At 32.0% G+C, this 18,744-nt stretch overlaps 1 protein-coding gene across 1 annotated transcript in view; it reads right to left on the bottom strand.

Annotated features, from left to right (window-relative positions):
- Positions 1-18,744, bottom strand: part of rictor (rapamycin-insensitive companion of Tor) — a 91,000-nt gene that overhangs the window by 12,812 nt on the left and 59,444 nt on the right. The window contains exons 14-20 of the mRNA XM_072526910.1: positions 13,487-13,697; positions 12,991-13,195; positions 10,269-10,520; positions 7,728-7,965; positions 6,449-6,555; positions 5,827-6,004; positions 532-842 (exon numbers count right to left, since the gene is read on the bottom strand). Of these exons, the coding sequence (XP_072383011.1) occupies positions 532-842; positions 5,827-6,004; positions 6,449-6,555; positions 7,728-7,965; positions 10,269-10,520; positions 12,991-13,195; positions 13,487-13,697 (1,502 nt within the window). The remainder of the gene's footprint in view (positions 1-531; positions 843-5,826; positions 6,005-6,448; positions 6,556-7,727; positions 7,966-10,268; positions 10,521-12,990; positions 13,196-13,486; positions 13,698-18,744) is intronic.

Below are 18,744 nucleotides of genomic sequence, written 5' to 3'. Positions count from 1 at the left end.
CAAAACAAAATTAAATTGTTGTGTTTCAGTTGTTCATTGTTTGTTTTATGTTGTTTTAACTTAACATAGTTTTTAATATAAATAAGACTAATGTACTGGGGTATGATGATGGGGCAAATATTGTAAGCCTTGAAAATTAAATAATAAAAACTACTTAACATTGTGAGTATTGACTCATTTCCCATATACTGCCATCTTATTCTATTCACAGCAGCTCGAAATCGATTAGTTGACGTTAGACCAGTCCATTTCCTAAGATGGGCCAGTCAGGATTTACGTCTGCGTCCAAAGCCTCGATTGTCCTTTAGCTTATTTCAGCGAAATAGCATAGCTTTATATAATTCATCAATTATTTAAGAATAAAAGTACGTTTTAAGTACAAAAATCATGATTTTCGAATTATTTTTTATTAACCATCGTAAGAAAATTTTGTAGATTTATTGAGGAATTAAATCTTAATAAAATAAAATATTTATTTTAAAAACTAAACCGGACCCATATTACGAGAGAAAATAATATTATAAAGATTACCTTTTATAAAATCAATAGCCTTATCCTGATTCTCCGGCCGGCTGCAAACAAAGCAACCTTTTTTCGAGTGTTGCCATACTTTTTCATCATTCGAATTTTTTCTCAGTGGATCTTGGAAAATGCAAGGCGTCCTGGTAATTTCTTCTTGACTAGGAAAAATCTCCATTAAAAATTTCGGCAGGCAAATACCCATGTACCGTTTATCGTCATGGGATGAGGTTAAGGTTTCTATTTCGAACTTAGGAACGCTGAATACTGAAGTAAAACTAGAATTAAACAGGTAGAAGTCGTCGAATAATGAACTGCTTGGTCTAAAAAAAAAATAATCATGTATTTATAACTGAAACCGAAGAAAAATATTAAAATTTGTGAAAACTTTTCATTAAGTCAAATTAATGAAATTTTAACTGTATATTCAAAAGACAAAATAGTCATTTTGCCGTACCAGAGACCCGAGCATGCATAGTAAATTGTACTATGCGAAACAGGTCGTCCGTGGTAAAATAAATTGATTGTGAGTAAGTCTGTTTTTTGTTTCTCTTTACCTAAATAATATTGTACTTAACAATAATGGGTCTAAGTTCTCTCGTTTCTGAACTATAGGCTGTTAAATTTCTACATTCTACTCTCTTCTTATAGTGCCGTGCACCTATAGTGCGTTGGCGAATTATCTTAAGCCAGACGTCTATCTTTTGCAGTATGCAAAAGCTCGCCAGTATTATTTATTCCTGTCCAGGTCTTTATATTCCATAGTCACGACATTTGTTTGCGACCTACTCCCTCTTGCCCTCAACCTTTCCTTGGATAATTAGTTGAGGGATTGCGTATTTTTTTCCTTTCAGGATATGGCCCAGATATCCAATTTTTCGTACCTTGATCAAGTTGAGTAATTCTCTCTCCGTAGTTTCACTTCTTAAGACTTCCTCGTTTCTCACCCTATCTCCATGGTATGCGGAACATTCTTCGCAAGGTCCACATTTCGAAGGCCATTCGATAACTTGTTAATGAAGGATTTTTTTAACGTTTTACATTCTACGTAAAATCATAAAATCTTCATAAAATTATACATATACGCTAAAAATTGGGGGATATCTCTTTTTAAGAACAATAAATAAGAATACATTATTAGATTCGAGTTAAACTGTAACAGTTAACTTAAGCCCACTAAGCACACAAGGTGGGTAGGCAAGAAATAAAAATTCTTATGCAGACAACGCAATCCTGATCTCAGATGTCGGACGTAACCTACAGAGAATGGTACAAACATTCAAAAACAGCGCCTTAGACATACAATATGATAATATCTACCTCTAAGACGAAGTCTTTAGTGGTGGCAAGAGAACTCAAAAGATGAAAAAGTTTGCGGGAGATAACAGGAATGAAACTAGGTAGTTACGCGAATGAATATTGGGAGACAAGCCCGAATGGCAAGATATTTACGACCAACAGACACAGGACCACCAGTAAGACTCTTTAAAATTATAATAGATATCTGGCAGTCAACGCTACAGCTACGACTACAGCCTTAAGACAGAAGATAAGAACAGGTCTAAGGCCTAATAATTGATTGACTTTCAAAATATTAACCGTTTTTGAGATATTTGAATATTTCTAAATCCATGCTTCAGTATTACTAAATACTTTACTAAATATACAGTATTACAGTATACCTAACGATGAGTAGATACAAAGGACCTAATGTTTTCTACCATAAGAGTATGATGGGAAATTGACAGCGCCATAATATTTAGTAATAATTGAACGTTTATGAAATATTTGATATTGTTACTAATTGATTCTTGTTTTCTTTGGTAAAAACGCCGAGACGTAATAACTTTTCAAATGAAGAAATTATATATTAGATTGGAATTTACGCTTGGAAAATAACATTTTCATTCACGAGACACTCATTTTGGCATATCGTCAAAAACAGATCATAGACCCCTCTAACTGTCCTATTTAATCTACGAAAAGATTATCAATCGTTGTAGTGCCATAAAATGTTATTTGTAATTTTGTACAATCTCATTCGGCTATAAATAATTAATAAGTCAAATTAGGTAACTTCAAAAAAGTCTACGATAATAAAACGTCTTTATCAAGACCTAAGAGCAATTCATCATCATCTTTGCCTCGACAATCCTCTGTGGATCTTGGCCTGCTCTAAGATTCGTCGCCATTCTGTTCGATTTCTGGCAACATGTTGCCATCTTCTGATTTTTAATATCCGTAAGTCGGTTTCAACTCCATCTAACCACCTAATTCGCGGTCAGCCTTTGCTTCTTCTTCCTACAGGTGTTCCTGTAGTTAGCTTTTTAGCAATCCTATTTTCTGGCATTCGTATTATGTGTCCAGCCCATCTAAGTCGCTGTGTTTTAATGAACGTTATGACATCTGGCTCATCAAAGAGCTGATACAATTCAAAATTATATCTTCTGCGCCACTGCCCTTGGTCGTTTATAGCTCCAAATATTTTGCGGAGTATTTTACGCTCAAATATTCCCAAAAGTCTTTCATCTTTCTGCGTTAGAGTCCATGTTTCTGCTCCATATGTGAGGACCGGCCTCCTAAGAGCAATTGGAATTTCAAAAAATATGACTAGATTTCTTAAAATAATATTAATTGAAACAAAGTACTGATAGATGAAAAATAATGGAAAACCTTAAAGGACTGAAGCAGGGGGACAGTAGAAGAATTAACACCAGCGAAAGAAACGATCTAAAACAACAAAAGCCATGTTTATGAATTTTCTCGACACAGTACGAGGTTTGTCTTTTTAGTTTTGCATATAGTCGCTTAGATGGCGCCACCAATAAAACCTTCCGATACAAATGTAACCTCAATCTTTCGTTGACATAAATTGAGAGTTTCATTGCGAAATTAGCATGTCGATCAAAAAATGGATCTTAGCCGAAAACAATTTCGAGCAATAATTTTTTACAATTTTCAGAGAGGATTATCCCAACAGCAATTTCTCGCTGAAATGGTTTCTGTGTTTAGGAATGAATTATCAGACCAGTCAACTATTTCCCGCTGATATTGCGTATTTCAACGTGGTCGCTCCAGTCTCAGCGACGAATCAAGGCAAGGTCACCCAAAACAGCAGTCACACAGCAAAACATTGATGCGATTCGTCAGCTAATTACGGATGACCGCCGTGTAACATACCGGGAGATAGAGGCAACTTTTTTGTCAAAATCTGATCATGTGGCAACAATTGCTTTAGAAGATCGAAGAACGGTTACTTCTGATTGGTATATAACCGTTTGTTTACCAGAAGTTATCGCGAAACTCCGATAAAGCAACACACAACGACGAATCATCTTACATCAGGACAATGCAAGTGCTCCCACACTGCCAAAAGACAATACAGTTTTTGGAGCTTCAAAACATCGAATTGTTAAACTATCCACCTTATAACCCCGACCTAAGTCCCAAAGACTTCTTCACGTTCTCATAGATCAAGAATTCAATGCGTGGGCAGCGATTGCAGTCGCCACAAGAAGCCATCGATGCCCCTAAAGCAGCGATTTTGCAGGTATCAACCGAAGACTCAAATAACTGTATTATAACTGGTTTGAACGTATGCAAAAGTGTATCGATTTTGGTGGGACATATTTTAAAAAGCAATAAAGTACTTTATAATAAAGTCTATATATTTTTTGTTTTTATGGCTATATGCAAAACTAAAAACAATCCTCGTACTAATAGAAAGAAAGAAAAGATAATTGCTAAGGATACTCAAACTGTTAAAATGTGACACTCATCAATATAGATGGATTATTGATATAAAAAAAGCTAAATTTGGTATTTATAGATCTTAAGAAGGACTAAGACACAGTTCCTAAACAACAGCTGTGGAGATGTATGGGAGAGAAATGGATTCTTGAGAAATATGTAAGGTTCGTGAAGGATATGTATGAGAGAGCGTACAACAAAGTAAGGACTTGGCCGAAAGTTTTCCAGTGACGGTTGGTTTGCATTAAGGCCTTCACTGAGTCTCTACCTGTTTAATGTTGCTATGGATGTACTGACAGAGAAGGCTAGGAAAGGGGCTCCTTGGTCAATGCTCTTTGCGGATGATATAGAACTGTAAGAAGTATAGAGAAGAACTGCGAAGGATGGAGCTGTAAGAACTTAAGGAAGAGAGGTAGAGGAAAATCGAGGAGAAGATGGAAGACAGAAATGAGTGGCGAAGAAGAGTAAAGGGAAAAGCCAAGAAAGAAGAAGATTGATAGAAATTAAAAAAGTAATGGGACCCAACTCGAAAGAGAAAACAAAATAAATACTACCACAAACAATGAGATTCAAGAGTATTGTTTCAGAAAGATTTAGCAATTAGAGTAACTAAAAAATATAAAATTCAAAAAAATTAAGAAATTACGAAGCAGATTGCGAAAAATGAGAGGTGTGTACAGAACAATGATTAGAGGAGACGCACCAATTGAGAAATTGAAATATTATAATTAAACTCAAACTTCTTCTTCTTTGTGTGCCGTGCTTGTATTCAAGCGTTGGCTATCGTCATATTGACAAGCTGATGAAATGATTCTCGGTCGGCAGCTAGATGAAACAGTTCCTCGACCGTTCGACCTGTCCATTGTCTAATGTTACGCAGCCAGGGCAGTTGTTTTCTTCCGACCCAACGTTTTCCTTCGATTTTGCCCTGAATGATTAAGTTAATGATTGAGTTAAACTCAAACTAGAAAACCAAAAATTATTCAAATTATTAGGCCAAGAAGATTAAGCTGGTTGGGTCACCTGGCGAGAATGACTGATAGAAAATGGGCCAATTATTTCTTGGAAATCAAAGGAAAGGACAGAGGAGCACGATTACTAAAAAGTTACTAGATACGTGAACGGAAGACCTACGAATAATGAGAAGAAGAAAGTGGAGAAAAACAATACCAATACCTTTGGCAATAATGGGTATAGCTGACTCTAGATATATATGACCCTTAGACGGTCGATATGGATTTCAAACAAATGCGGCCTTTAATCAGAAAAAATAAAGAATCGATTGTGTAAAATAATTTAGAATTCGCATTATCTAATTTATGTTTTTCTTTTAGATACAAAAAAATAAAATAAATAAATAAAAAGAAAAGCAATTTTCCTTGAATATTTTTTATCGCCGAATAATAAATTAATATTTATAACTAAATAGTCATAAAATTAAGAATTTGAATTGAGTAACTAGTAGTTACAATCACTTGTAAATCATATATCAGGAGCCAACGTTACATTGATGAAATTAAGAAACTAATAAAAATTTGTTTCTTGTTGTCAACTTACCTTGGATGGGAAGCTGTGTTAAATACATAATAATCATCATAATTAATTTTATCGTAATTCATGCCTTCCATTCTTCGCAGAAGTTTTAACGTATTGTATCCAACGAGGTTTTGAACACTTAATTCATTCGACGCACTACCCGTTAACGATGACGTTGAGATGTCGGAATTTGTGGTACCTAAAAATAAAATAAATTTTTTAATACTTGCGTTGACGGTATCAAAATAAAAATTTTACCCCAATTCATTCATACCCCAACTAAGCCAATAATTGGAAAACTTCAGGAATGTCTTACATTAGTGAAAAATTAAGACTAGAATCTTGATTATTTATATTTAATCTGATGAAATGGTATTACTAGTAAAACACATAGGAAGATCAAACTTCGCATATGTGACGTAAGCCGACTTTACCTAAAGAGGTGAACAGTGGCCTGATTATGCTTTTTATATAGTTAATTAATTATAAAGTACATATCTATTACTGCTGCGCTACTGACTGACAATTATGTAAACAAGGCCATTGGATCGAACCGGTACGATAATGAGGATCTGCGCTGGATCTTCCTAAGTGGCGCGTACAGTAAGTTAACCACAAATAATAAACTCATCGATATACTTACTTGTAGATGATATTCTGTGAGAAACTCTTTTGAACTGTGGAGGTAATTGTAACGTACTTAAACTAGAGGAACTTGGAATAGGACTTAAAGTTTTCACGTAGGTACCACTAAAAACAAATAATAAATAAATAAAAAAACTACAATTAAGAACAGTGTTTTAACGTTCATATTAAAGATATACTTTCTGTAGCAATAACAAAATGTAATTGTTAGGTTACATGTACATGACTAAATAGATAGAAAATATAATCTATATGTTCATCATCATAGTCATTAACATCTTAGCAGATATGTTGTGGTTCATCATTGACTTTCAGAAACTCGGATAGTTTGATTAATAATATTTCTCCACTTGTCGCGGTGATCTGTTACATGCACTGCCTCAGTATACTGTTTGTTGAGAAGCTTTTTCGTAATGTCTGTTCATCGCTGTGGAGATCTGCCGCGAGACATGCATGCGACGAGCCGTCCATTGAAATTCAAATGAATCTATGTGTCATCTATCAGATTCTTTGATTGTCCATTTCTGGCATTCATAGTAAAATATAGAAAAGACCAGAATTGAAACGAGTCTCTCTTTGTTTGTTATAGTAATGTGACGATCACGCCAACTATTGTTAGTTCAGTCATTGCTGCTCTTGCTACTTGTATGCGACTTCGAATTTCGGGTTCACAACTGTTTGTATTGTTAACTAGAGCTCCAAGATATATCATAGAGGAGACTACCTCGCATCCCGCAATAGTTAGGGTTTCAGGAAACTGTTGTTTGCGATCAATAACCATGATTTTGGTTTTGTTGTCGTTAACCATGAGTCCAAACTTAGCACTTCTGGACAATATGAATTCTGAATAGATGTTAAATAATAAGGGAGATAGAACGCATCCTTGGCGTACTCCCTTCTCTAAAGTGCATTCGTATGCAGACAGGCATCCGTCCATTCGAGTATATGCCAAGTTATCTTGATATAGTTTAATAATAAGGTAGTCAAGTGTTTAGGTATACCCATTGTCGTCAGTATATTCCATCTAACATTATCAAAGGCTTTAAATAATCAGCAAAACATATAAATATCGGGATCTGATATTCTCTGGCATCTACATGTTAGAGATATACATACAAATAATTTGATGTACTCTTTGATACATACTATGCATAACATGGAAGGTGAAAGATAATCGACTTGATAGAATTAATTTGATTTCTCTACTACAAGTAGATATGCAGAAACAATAGTTTTCGTAGAGTAAATTTAAAAGTAAAATTTAACTTTACACTTACCAAACGCCGGGCTTATTTAATAAAGAATCGCAGGAACTAACGCCGGAAGTCGTGGATTCTGTCATGGAACTATTTCTGTGTCTTCCGGTCGTGATAAACGGTACAGAGGGCTGGCGAATATCTTCATAAAAACCGTTATTAGTTTCGAAAGTTTTCGATTCTGATAACGATCTCTTATGAATCCCAATCTGGGGTCTTTTACTTGTTGGCAGTGTAGATTGTCTGATTCTTCTACCTTCTGAAATAAAAGAAATAGCAAAAATCAAAATTATTCTATAAAAAAGTGGTCTACAGTGGTTATAATCTAGTCAAGATCTGTACAAAAATAGCTTGCAAGTTGGTTGTAGTAAATCCGATTCTTGTATAAATGTTTCCGTAAAGTTATTTATAACTAGTATTTGAGCTATATCATAAAGTTAAAAAAGCAATTAAATTTCCTATCAAAATATGATTATGCAAATAGTAAAAAAAATTAAGAGAGAAAAAAAAAATAAATTCATGAAAAAAGTTGTAAAATAACGTTTTGGAAATTTGCTTACATAAAATCGCAAAACTCTTTACAGTTTCTGAAAATTTGATATTAAAATTTGAATTTATCTAAAAAAGAAAGACGTAAAGAAAAATGGGGTTCTTTGTTCTTGCATAATAATTTTGCAATCTCTCTACAGAATATTGGAAAATTTTCTCTGCTTAGAAGATTATTTGTTATACAATCTCTAATTTTTTATGTACAGCAGAGCAAAAATAGTTATTTATGTACCAAGAGTATTAAATAGATGTTTATGCCCAGAGGGCGACGATGTTACAAAACCGAGGGCCTCCGGCCCGAGGGTTTGTAAGTCACCCGAGCAATTTTTAGGATCTAAATATTCAGAATTTATTGTAAATATTGTATAATTATTTTAAATGTTTGAAAAATTATTTTAAATAAGAATATTTTGATTGTACAAACAAATTGGGTAAATAAAACTAGGGATTTTATAGACATTTAAAAATACCTCTTAATTAACCATTTTAATTTTTTAAAATGAATCTGAAAGCCTTTTTACTATTTTATGCATAAAAATCGTCTCAGTAAACATTTTGAAAATTTTTATTCAGAGAAAAAGGTATTGCTGTTATTGATTCATTTGCACACAAATTCAAATTTTTATTGCTATATATATATATATATATATATATATATATATATATATATACATATATATATATATATATATATATATATATATATATATATATATATATATATATATATATATATATATATATATATATATAGATGTTCTCAACCCCCGACACGGCGCACCCCAATGACTGACAGGGAATGGATAAAACGGATAAACAGCTGTGAATAAGGTATAGCCAAATAAACATCCCTGGATCCGTGGATACCATTAGTCGGATGTGGCAGCGCCCTGGATTGGAGACCATAACTTATGGTTATACGTAAAACTGGTATTTGGCAAAAAAAGTGGTAGATCAGGACAAAATCAAATGGAGAATAAACTCATTTGAGTCATATAAATCACACTCTAGAAAAACTGGGCGACATTAGGCACATTAGGGATGATGTATTGGTTGAAAGTAAGATACATCCGGGACAGTATGCGTATGAACATCTCATATAGAGATGTGGAGGACGTTCCGGAAAACCTAGAGGTCATGCTGGGTTAATTTTTGTCAGTATAAAAGGAGTATTCGACAACATCTCATACGAAGCAATCACAAGGTAGATTCGTCTAAAAAAATAGATGAAATTAGGATAGGCTACATGCTGAGAAGCCGCGTGATATACGTAACGGAATACATTGGGGGATACAGTGTCAGCACAGCTAGCCAGAGACCCTCCGCGGGGATCTTATCTCCACCTAATGGGGTTGTTATTACCATATACAGAGTTCCAGAATGCTGGAATGGGTACGATGAATGAATGGAGATGTTAAATAAGTTAATTTTTTTGCAGTACGGCCGGTTTATAAACGACAGCTTTCAAAAAAAACTGACTCACTACAAACAACCATAAATATATCTTAACTTGACCATTAATTATTAAGGTTAGATTATCCACATATCTGCCTCTTTAAAGAGGTTGTGTACATTTAGAAAGTACATAGCAGCAAAAATCTGTGGTATATATTTTTTATGACCAAAAATCATAACTAAAACGACTAATGTTTTTGTTTGTACGTTCAGTACATTTGGTGACTAAAAGATTCCAGAGAAAAAATAACAGGGGTATTTCGCAGCTTCCGATTAGGTTACTCTAGCTCACCTTTACTATGAAGGAGAACAGCTATGTATAGAAACTGTAAAATTATAACCGTTTTTCTCCTATATTATCCTTATGAATTTTTAAGTGCAACATGTTTGCACTAGCGCATTCATATAAAACAATAGACCGACAAATATAGCTGAATTCTTACCAAATTATATTAAATATAATTATAAAAATCTTAGCTCTCATGAATTGGAAACTGAAGGCAATCGGAAATTTAAGAATCGAACAGTTAAAACTAAGATAAACATAAAATTCCTTACCTGGTGAAGATGGAGATCTCAAAAAATCTTGTCTTTCGTCGGGATAATCTTCATCTTCGGGGACCATCTCGAATTCTTTAACAAAAGGACTTCCAAAAGAAATCACGTCTTCAGAAGTTGATGCACTAGGATTCCGACCATAAAACCAATCTTCTGCTTCTTCTCGTATAACAGGCCAATTTTCATGCCTGTCGTGCCTGGTGCACAACCATCTCTTTCTGTTAAGGTCATCAGCTCCTAACGGGGTAGTTCCTACAATATATAGTTAATGATGTTAATGAAGTTTAACAGGTTAAATTATTTAACAATACAATTAAATTGTTCGGTAGGCATGAAAGAGTTAAATTAACATTACTATCTGATTTAACTAATCTACTCTTTACAGTTGAACATATTAGAAGTTAAGCTACAGCTTATTTCAGTTGCCGTGGCAAGAATTTCTCGGAACAGTAATGCCTAACCTAAGGAAGCAGGGACGTTCCAAAAAATACAACAACATAGACACAATGTGTTTTAAGTTTTCTAATATTTTGTAAAACGTTCCTACGGATAGAAAAATGCACAGAAAATTGAAAAATTTCAGAAAACTTAACGATTATTTAAATTTGGCACGTTTAACAATTTTAGAAATGACATTGATGTTAACTAATATAGTCACATATAGGACATTTCAAATGGGCGATTTGATGATTGATTTGATCACGGCTATTATACTTCAAAACACACCTGTAGAGGGTGACTGCATAAACTCAAACCGTGACCATCGGCTTAAACCATATCATGAAAGATAGAGTTGCGGGGAAGTGGGAAAGAAGTACGAACGGAGCTATTTAACTTATGCATCCACACTTAATATTATTATTCTTATCACTTAATATATTCTTTTCATCATATATTAGACTTAGATACTACCGTCATTTGTTAAAATAAATGTTGAAGAGATATTAAAAAACAAAAAAGTCCAGTTTTTGTATACTCGTTACCACAGTTCACACACAGGGTCCCTTCGCTAAACGATGTTTTATGGAACTGCAAAAGTTCATTCTGACCTCCGATAGGAGCCTCATCAACTGCTTGTTCCTGTATGTTAATGATCAGATCTGCTTGAGCCCCATCTAGTTGAGTATCTGGATGGTGTCTATGTGCTACCATCAATCTGGATACTTTTGTCACGTTGCTTTATAACCTAGTCTGCTCATTAGCCTGCTTGGTTTCTTAGCAACTCTGTTGCAAGGAGAGTGATGGTATTCTCCCGAAGTCTCTTTTTATCCATCTTCCTTTGTTGTGCTTCAGAGAGGCGCTTTTACTTTATTTATTTTTTAAATTTAAAAATCCAAAATTATACTTAATAATTTCGAATTTTCAAATTGTAAAAAATAATTGTTTGGTGTATGTGCTAAAAAGCATGCCAACAGATCAGGAATTGGTTTTTGATCGAAACATTTTAGAATTGTTTTGGGCTTTCTCTCCCAGTGATTGGCTTTTAATTAATTTTATTCATATTTTAAGAAGAGAGTTTTAAATATATTATTTGTATATATATATATATACATTTAAATTAAACATTTGAATCACAATATTTTTTCTGACAAGATTCAGTTATTAAAAGTTAAAATGACATTTTATTTTCTTCAAAAAAAAAAGATGATGCATGAGTAGGATTTGATCTCTAATTTTATAAAATGCAAAAATTTAATGCTAAGCATTCTACACACACGACCACGCGGCATCTACATAAGAAAATATCTAAAATTGCATTTGTTTCTCCACTCTTTCATATTTTAGACGCAGTAATAGCGCTCACATCAACGCTCCCTAGTGAGACAGTAATGAATTAAAATCTTGTTTAACTTGTGTAACTTCAGCCGATACTAAAAAATGACGGCACAATGTCCTTCTATATGCGTCTAATTCCTTGGTGATGTTGCCAGCGTTGCCATAGTTACAAAAAATACGTTGTATTGTGGAAAACAAAAATTAAAAGATTTTTAATAACATATTTTAACGTTTCATTGTTGCCTACTTTAAATAGAAAATTACTGCTTTTTTACTATTGTGGTATTTTAACTATTTGCAAAAAATAGGTACGTTATACATACACCATTTTAATAAAATTTAGTAGTTCGTACATTATATATAAAATATATAAAGTCGGGTAATACGTGAGGTTTGGTTAGGTGTTTTTCCACAATTTTGCCAATTGTATTCGTCTTTTTTAGTTTTCTAATACTTTTTCTTAAATTAAATTACTTCAAGCACCAGCAAGAATTGTTACTTAAACTTAATGCAATTTAAGATTTGTATTTTGTTGTGGAATTGGTGGGTCTGGTACTTTGTTTAATGTCAATTTTATTGATATTTACATCAGAAAAGCTGTAAATTAAAGAAAAGATTGGAATAAACTCGGTCCGAGACCGAATTTTTTTCATTTTCCTATTCTTTGATTCCATTCTTTTCTTTAATGTACTTTGCTAATTAAAAAACTTCCATAACAAACAATAATGAGTAATAGAAAATTGTATTCTTATTGTAAATAAAATAGTTATAACAAACTGTCGGAAAAAGCTTGGCAACAATGTTCTGAATTTACTAAAGACGTGCATCGCCTTTTTGTACTTCTTTTTATAGTATTTGTGTATAATCAAAATATATACTAAGTAGTGAAGTTATTTCGGTAAAGTATTAAAAATTAATAAGAACATAAACTTATTAACATCTTTACCTAAAAGTCCTAAAACATAAAAAGATGTAGCTCGCACAGAATATACTGGGGACCATTTGGCAAATCCTACGATCAGATCTACGACTCCAAAGTTGGTAAGATAATCGTAGCCACGATTTGATGTTCCCATGTGACCTAATGCCCAAATCGCAGCTTTTAGTTTTAAAATTTCTTCGTCTGTTGAACATTTCGCGGTCTTAACAATCTAAAAATAAATCACATTATAGTTATTTGAATATACATTTATTATATATGTAATGAAAATAAAAATATTTATTATAAGTAAAAAACGGGGTGTATGTATAATTCTATTCTAGCGATGAAATGCATATTTGGTGGTATTAAACCAACACATGTGAGTTTTAACCAAATAAAATGAATATACCTATAAATATAATCGATTAATATTAAAAAATGTTCAAATTTTGTTACGTTGTCAAAAATTTACTTCACCGTCAGTTCATAAAAAATATTATCTGAATGTATAGACACTCACTTCAATCATTTGGGTTGTCTTTCCTTGGCTAATCAACAACTCAAAACCTTGTACGTGTTGTACCAGCTGCCCATATAAGTGTGGAGGGAGATATACATCTTTTCGGTTGGTATTTCTTTGATTACTAGACCTTTTGTCATATTTACCATCATCGTTACGCTGGTGCAGAGTTAGCGCGTCAGATATGTCGCCTTCAATGAGTTTAACATATCTACAAATTAAAAATAACATACTTAAAAGCATATACTTTGCTTACTAAATATATACATATATATATATATATATATATATATATATATATATATATATATATATATATATATATATATATATATATATATATATATATATATATATGCTATAATAACAAAAGCTTTTCCTTTAATCATACATTAGGCATACTACGTGGCGCAAGTGCTTCCAAATGTTGTATTACATGCCATATGTTGTCATTTAAGAAAAATGTCGGGGATGTAATATTTTTAACATATCAATAAAAAACAAAAATATGTAAGTATGTGGGTAACCGAATAAATACATTGAACTGCTCGAGGATTTTCCAAAAAGCTGAAGACTACCAAATTATTAGGGGTAGTTCATATTTTCTCACACTGATTCGCCATTCTACATTGAAGGGTTGTCATTTGTCGTCGACACACACTTTTTCGTATATTACTTATTATCTTGTTCTTCTTAGCCTCTGTCTTGCATTTTTGGACATAGGCCTCTACCAATCCTTTCCATCGATCTCTATTATACCTACCTTTTAGGCCTGTGCAAATTTGTTTATTAAAATAATATATTAAGCAATGGGCTCTAGTTTTTCTCCATTATTAACCGATATATTTATGGAAGATTTTGAAACAAATATTATTTCTAAACAAAATTTAAAACCCACAGTATGGTGGAGATATGTAGATGATCTATTATCAATATAGCCTCATGGATTAGAGTTTTTGGACACATTCCTGAATGATATAAACGATAAAGAAGAGAGAATAACATTTACGATGGAAAAGGAATATAATAACACACTACCTTTGCTGGATGTTTTAATCTCTAAGAACGATACTGGATATGAGACTCAGGTGTATAGAAAACCAACACACACCAACAGATATTTAAATTTCAAATCAAATCACAATATTAATATTAAAAAGGGAATCAATAAATCCTTATACGATAGAGCCAAAATTGCTTGTTGTAACGAAAATTCGTTCTTGGAGGAAAAACATTTATTAACATCTGTTTTATTAAAAAACGATTATCCTTTATCGTTTATAAATAAGGAATTTTCAACAATCAACCGAATAGAACAGAACAACTTAGAACAAGATCCTACAGCATCCACAATGAATAATACGAGGCAAATTACAATACCATACATAAAAGCATTATCAGAAAAACTTAAAGGATAGGAAATAAATTCAACATTTCAACAACATTCAAAACAACAAACACATTAAGATCTATTTTGTCTAAAACCAAACCTAACAATGAACAGGAAAGGACAAAGAATTGTATTTATGAAATACCTTGTGAATGCGATCAGTTTTATTTAGGTGAAACATCAAGGCCATTAAATGTTAGAATAAGTGAACATCAATCTTATATTAAAAATAAAGAATTTAATAGATCTCAAATATGTAAACACGCATGGGATAATGACCATAGGCTTCAATAGAATGATTCAAATATAGTCCTAAAAGAAACGGATGGTAAAAAGAGAAAAATCAAAGAAGCGGCTCTAATTATGCTAAATAAGACCAATTGTGTCACAAATTCCTCGGCAGAATGTAGTAGCATCTGGTTACCCATATAAAGAGGAAGTTATTAAAAGGAAAATACCAGTTTTAGTAAGTCAGTAACATATAGAGGATACAACATTTATGTTTTTTAAATAACAAACATATTAAATCAGAATTTGTTGTTTATTGAAAGTAAACTAAATGTACGACCAAATATTTACCATTTCGGGATAGTATTATGAGGTTTTTTTCCTGGTTTTCCCTCATAATTTACTATGGAATCACTAACAGGAGAATTTTACTGTCATCATGGCATGTTTTGTCTTTTTAAAGACAAATTATATTCTGTACTTATATACAAGTAAAGTCGTCCCAAGAACGCAACTCAAAAATATTGGCAATATCATTGTAAAGTTAAATATTAAAATATATATATATATATATATATATATATATATATATATATATATATATATATATATATATATATATATATATATATATATATATGTATATATATATATACATCCCACTATCGTTTTAAGCTCTTTTCACGTTGCAGTCATTTAGCATCACCAAGAAATGCTATCATTTTCTATTTATAAGTCGTGTATGTTCGTTTAGTGCACCTTTGTAGGCTTGGCACCGTTGTCGGTTTTTCAATAATCCGATTTTTTTATAAATTAAATTTTTTACATCAAACCATCATTTTAACATTGGGAGGTAAAATTACTGTATTTGGTATCATGTTAAAGCCAATAGATGTTGCCAGTGTTAATACTTAAATAATATTTGAAAACATAAAAATATCGATCGGTTTTGGGTCAAGTTCAAATGAAGGCATTGAAACTACCTGCCGACCGGCTGGGGTCAACCAACTAGTTTTTTTATATCAATGTTCAGTTGTTATATTTATTCAATTTAGATATTTTTTCCCAGAGAGTTGTGTAGAGGAATATTTTACATATTTCCAAGCTGTTTAATCGAAGCTATCAGTGAATAGTTTAAGATAAATATTAGATTTTTATGGGATTAGGTCAAAAATATTGGTTGTGATTGGGATGAGAATCACATTTTTAATTATTTAATGTTTAAAATTTTGATTTCAATTCAGGAAATCGTTCTCAAAAAACGTTTTTTGTACAAAATGTGTATACACATTTTTACATAATTTGTACAATAAACAAGGTTAAATATTGGAAATCGTATCGTTAAATATTAGTTAATTAAAAATGTAATTTTGAAAAAGACGTACAGTTGATTTTGCTTTGTTTTCTTAAACAATCTTAAAAGGCAAAATAAAAAATTTTGCTTATAAAACGTTTTGTATACATTCTAAAGAAAAATAATTTAAATGAAAGTTGTAGACCATAAAAAGTTTTCTATGTAGAGAAATACCAAATTTCAATACATAAATAATTGAGATAATTCCAAAAAACCATAAACTCTAAGATATTATATGTTTGTAGTAATTTATAAATGTTAATAACTTTGTTTTGTGACTAACAGATAATATAGCTACTTGAAATCATGGCAATTGATGAGTTATTAAAGTGTGCTAAATATCAAGCAGATCAAAAAATATTTTACAATTTATTCAATTTGTTTATCACAGAAAGCAATTATTTAAACAACTGTACTTGTCCAAACTCGTATGACTATAAGTATTTTGTAACTTGCAATCGATTCTTTGCGCTTTCAGTTTTAGGGTATATTAAAAAAACTTTTAACATATTATTAAATTTTTTATTAAAAACCAGTTTGAATAGGGGACTTTTTAGTTTTTAGACCACTTAACGTTTTTTTAGTTTCTTTGACAAGTGAGGATTAGGTTATTTCTTCATATGGGCTATGAACAATTGTCTAGTCAAGTCAACACTATTATAGTTACCTATACTTTTCCAGTAGTCATGCAGACGGTTCATTTTAATTGTCCCCATATGGAACTTAAGCTCGAGAAAAGTCTTAAATTCTATTTGTGTTGTCTCTTTCCAAAACGCAATCCTCGATTTTTCTGAACGACTTTGTGCAAGTATTTTGTCAGTCACTTCCACCATTCATTTAATCCACATCGTCCTCGCCCGATGCTTCTAACAATGATTGTAATTCAGCAGTGGTCAATCTACGTTTATGTTCACATCTATCTCTTTTAGATGTCGAAGGCATATTATTTACATCCATTTCTTTATAAATACTATAACTCACTTTTACGGAGGTAATTAACAATAAAAACGTTCTACTGGAAACTATCAACTTACGACTTCCAATACTATAAGGCCACTTGAGCCACAATACGTTTTTACTCAATAATAGTTCCTGTATAAGTAAAATTGTTTTTTAATGTGCTTCATTGAAGCACACTAGATATATTTCAGTTTTGCCATCACATTCTTCAGAGTATGTTTTAACTTTTTTAACTTTTCTATCGGCCTTTCTACTAGTCATGCTTCTTCTTAAAACTTTGTAACATCTTGTACACTTTCTTCTCTTTGTATTATCTACATCGCTTTGCCTTAGATGGTATTTTTGGGTGTAACTGGTCATCAGGGTTACAACATTTCTTTATTTGTAAACGCCTTCGCGAACTCCAGTCTGAACTCAAGGATAGGTTGTCGCTTTTTTTACGTTTTCTATTATTTAGCAACTAAGCATTGACTACTGCGGTATTAAATATTAATTCCATTGCCACTTTCCGGTACCACTTCAGAATTTTGCGTATTGGGCTTTGGTAAGAAGCCACTTGATCACTAAAATCAACACTCTTTTTCACCAAGTTATAATCGAGAATAATTTGTGGTTTTAGTACTTGTGTATAATTTTTCTTTTTATTTGATTAAACCAAGATACAACTATTATGTTTAAATGTTGCAAGGATTAAAACTGGTCTTTTGTCGACCCATTTTATCACTCGTAAAATCAATAATGGGGTTAAATTTCATCGAGAGTAACTGGTTGCAACTTTTTTAATCGAGATTTTATTTTTACATGTTTTTAGAGTAAAACATCTGTACATGAATAATTCGTTTCTTGAACAATGATTTCAATTCATCGACCAATATTCTAAAATAAGGTGTTATTACGTCGTCCAGAATATTATAAACTGGTTCTCTTTCATAAAGCATTGGAAATATGGTTTACACTCTATATTTAGAAAAATCTTTTACTGCAACTCTTGTTAGACCTAAACTAAATTAATACACAAAACAAATTATTCTATTTTTTTTATAGAAATGCAGATTCCTGTCGGATTTTTATCAGTGCGTCATGAGTCACTGGTGTCTCGTATATCCGGACCTCTTATCGCATTACAAACATAATTCTTAATTAGCAGTGCGGTACAAGATACATTTATGTCGTATAATCTGAAAGCCGTAATAAGACCATAAGACCGTATGTTATAAATAAATATATTCCTAAAAGAATTATCTTGAAACATGAAATAAATACACTAAAAAAGTGCAATATTAAGTGTTATTTAAAAAATGGTATGTCATTCACGACGGGCGTACA

This window comes from Diabrotica undecimpunctata, chromosome 3, assembly GCF_040954645.1.
Source record: "Diabrotica undecimpunctata isolate CICGRU chromosome 3, icDiaUnde3, whole genome shotgun sequence".
NCBI lineage: Eukaryota > Metazoa > Arthropoda > Insecta > Coleoptera > Chrysomelidae > Diabrotica > Diabrotica undecimpunctata.
The sequence above is the reverse complement of the archived record's forward strand: the minus strand, read 5'-3'. Positions and strand labels throughout refer to the sequence as shown.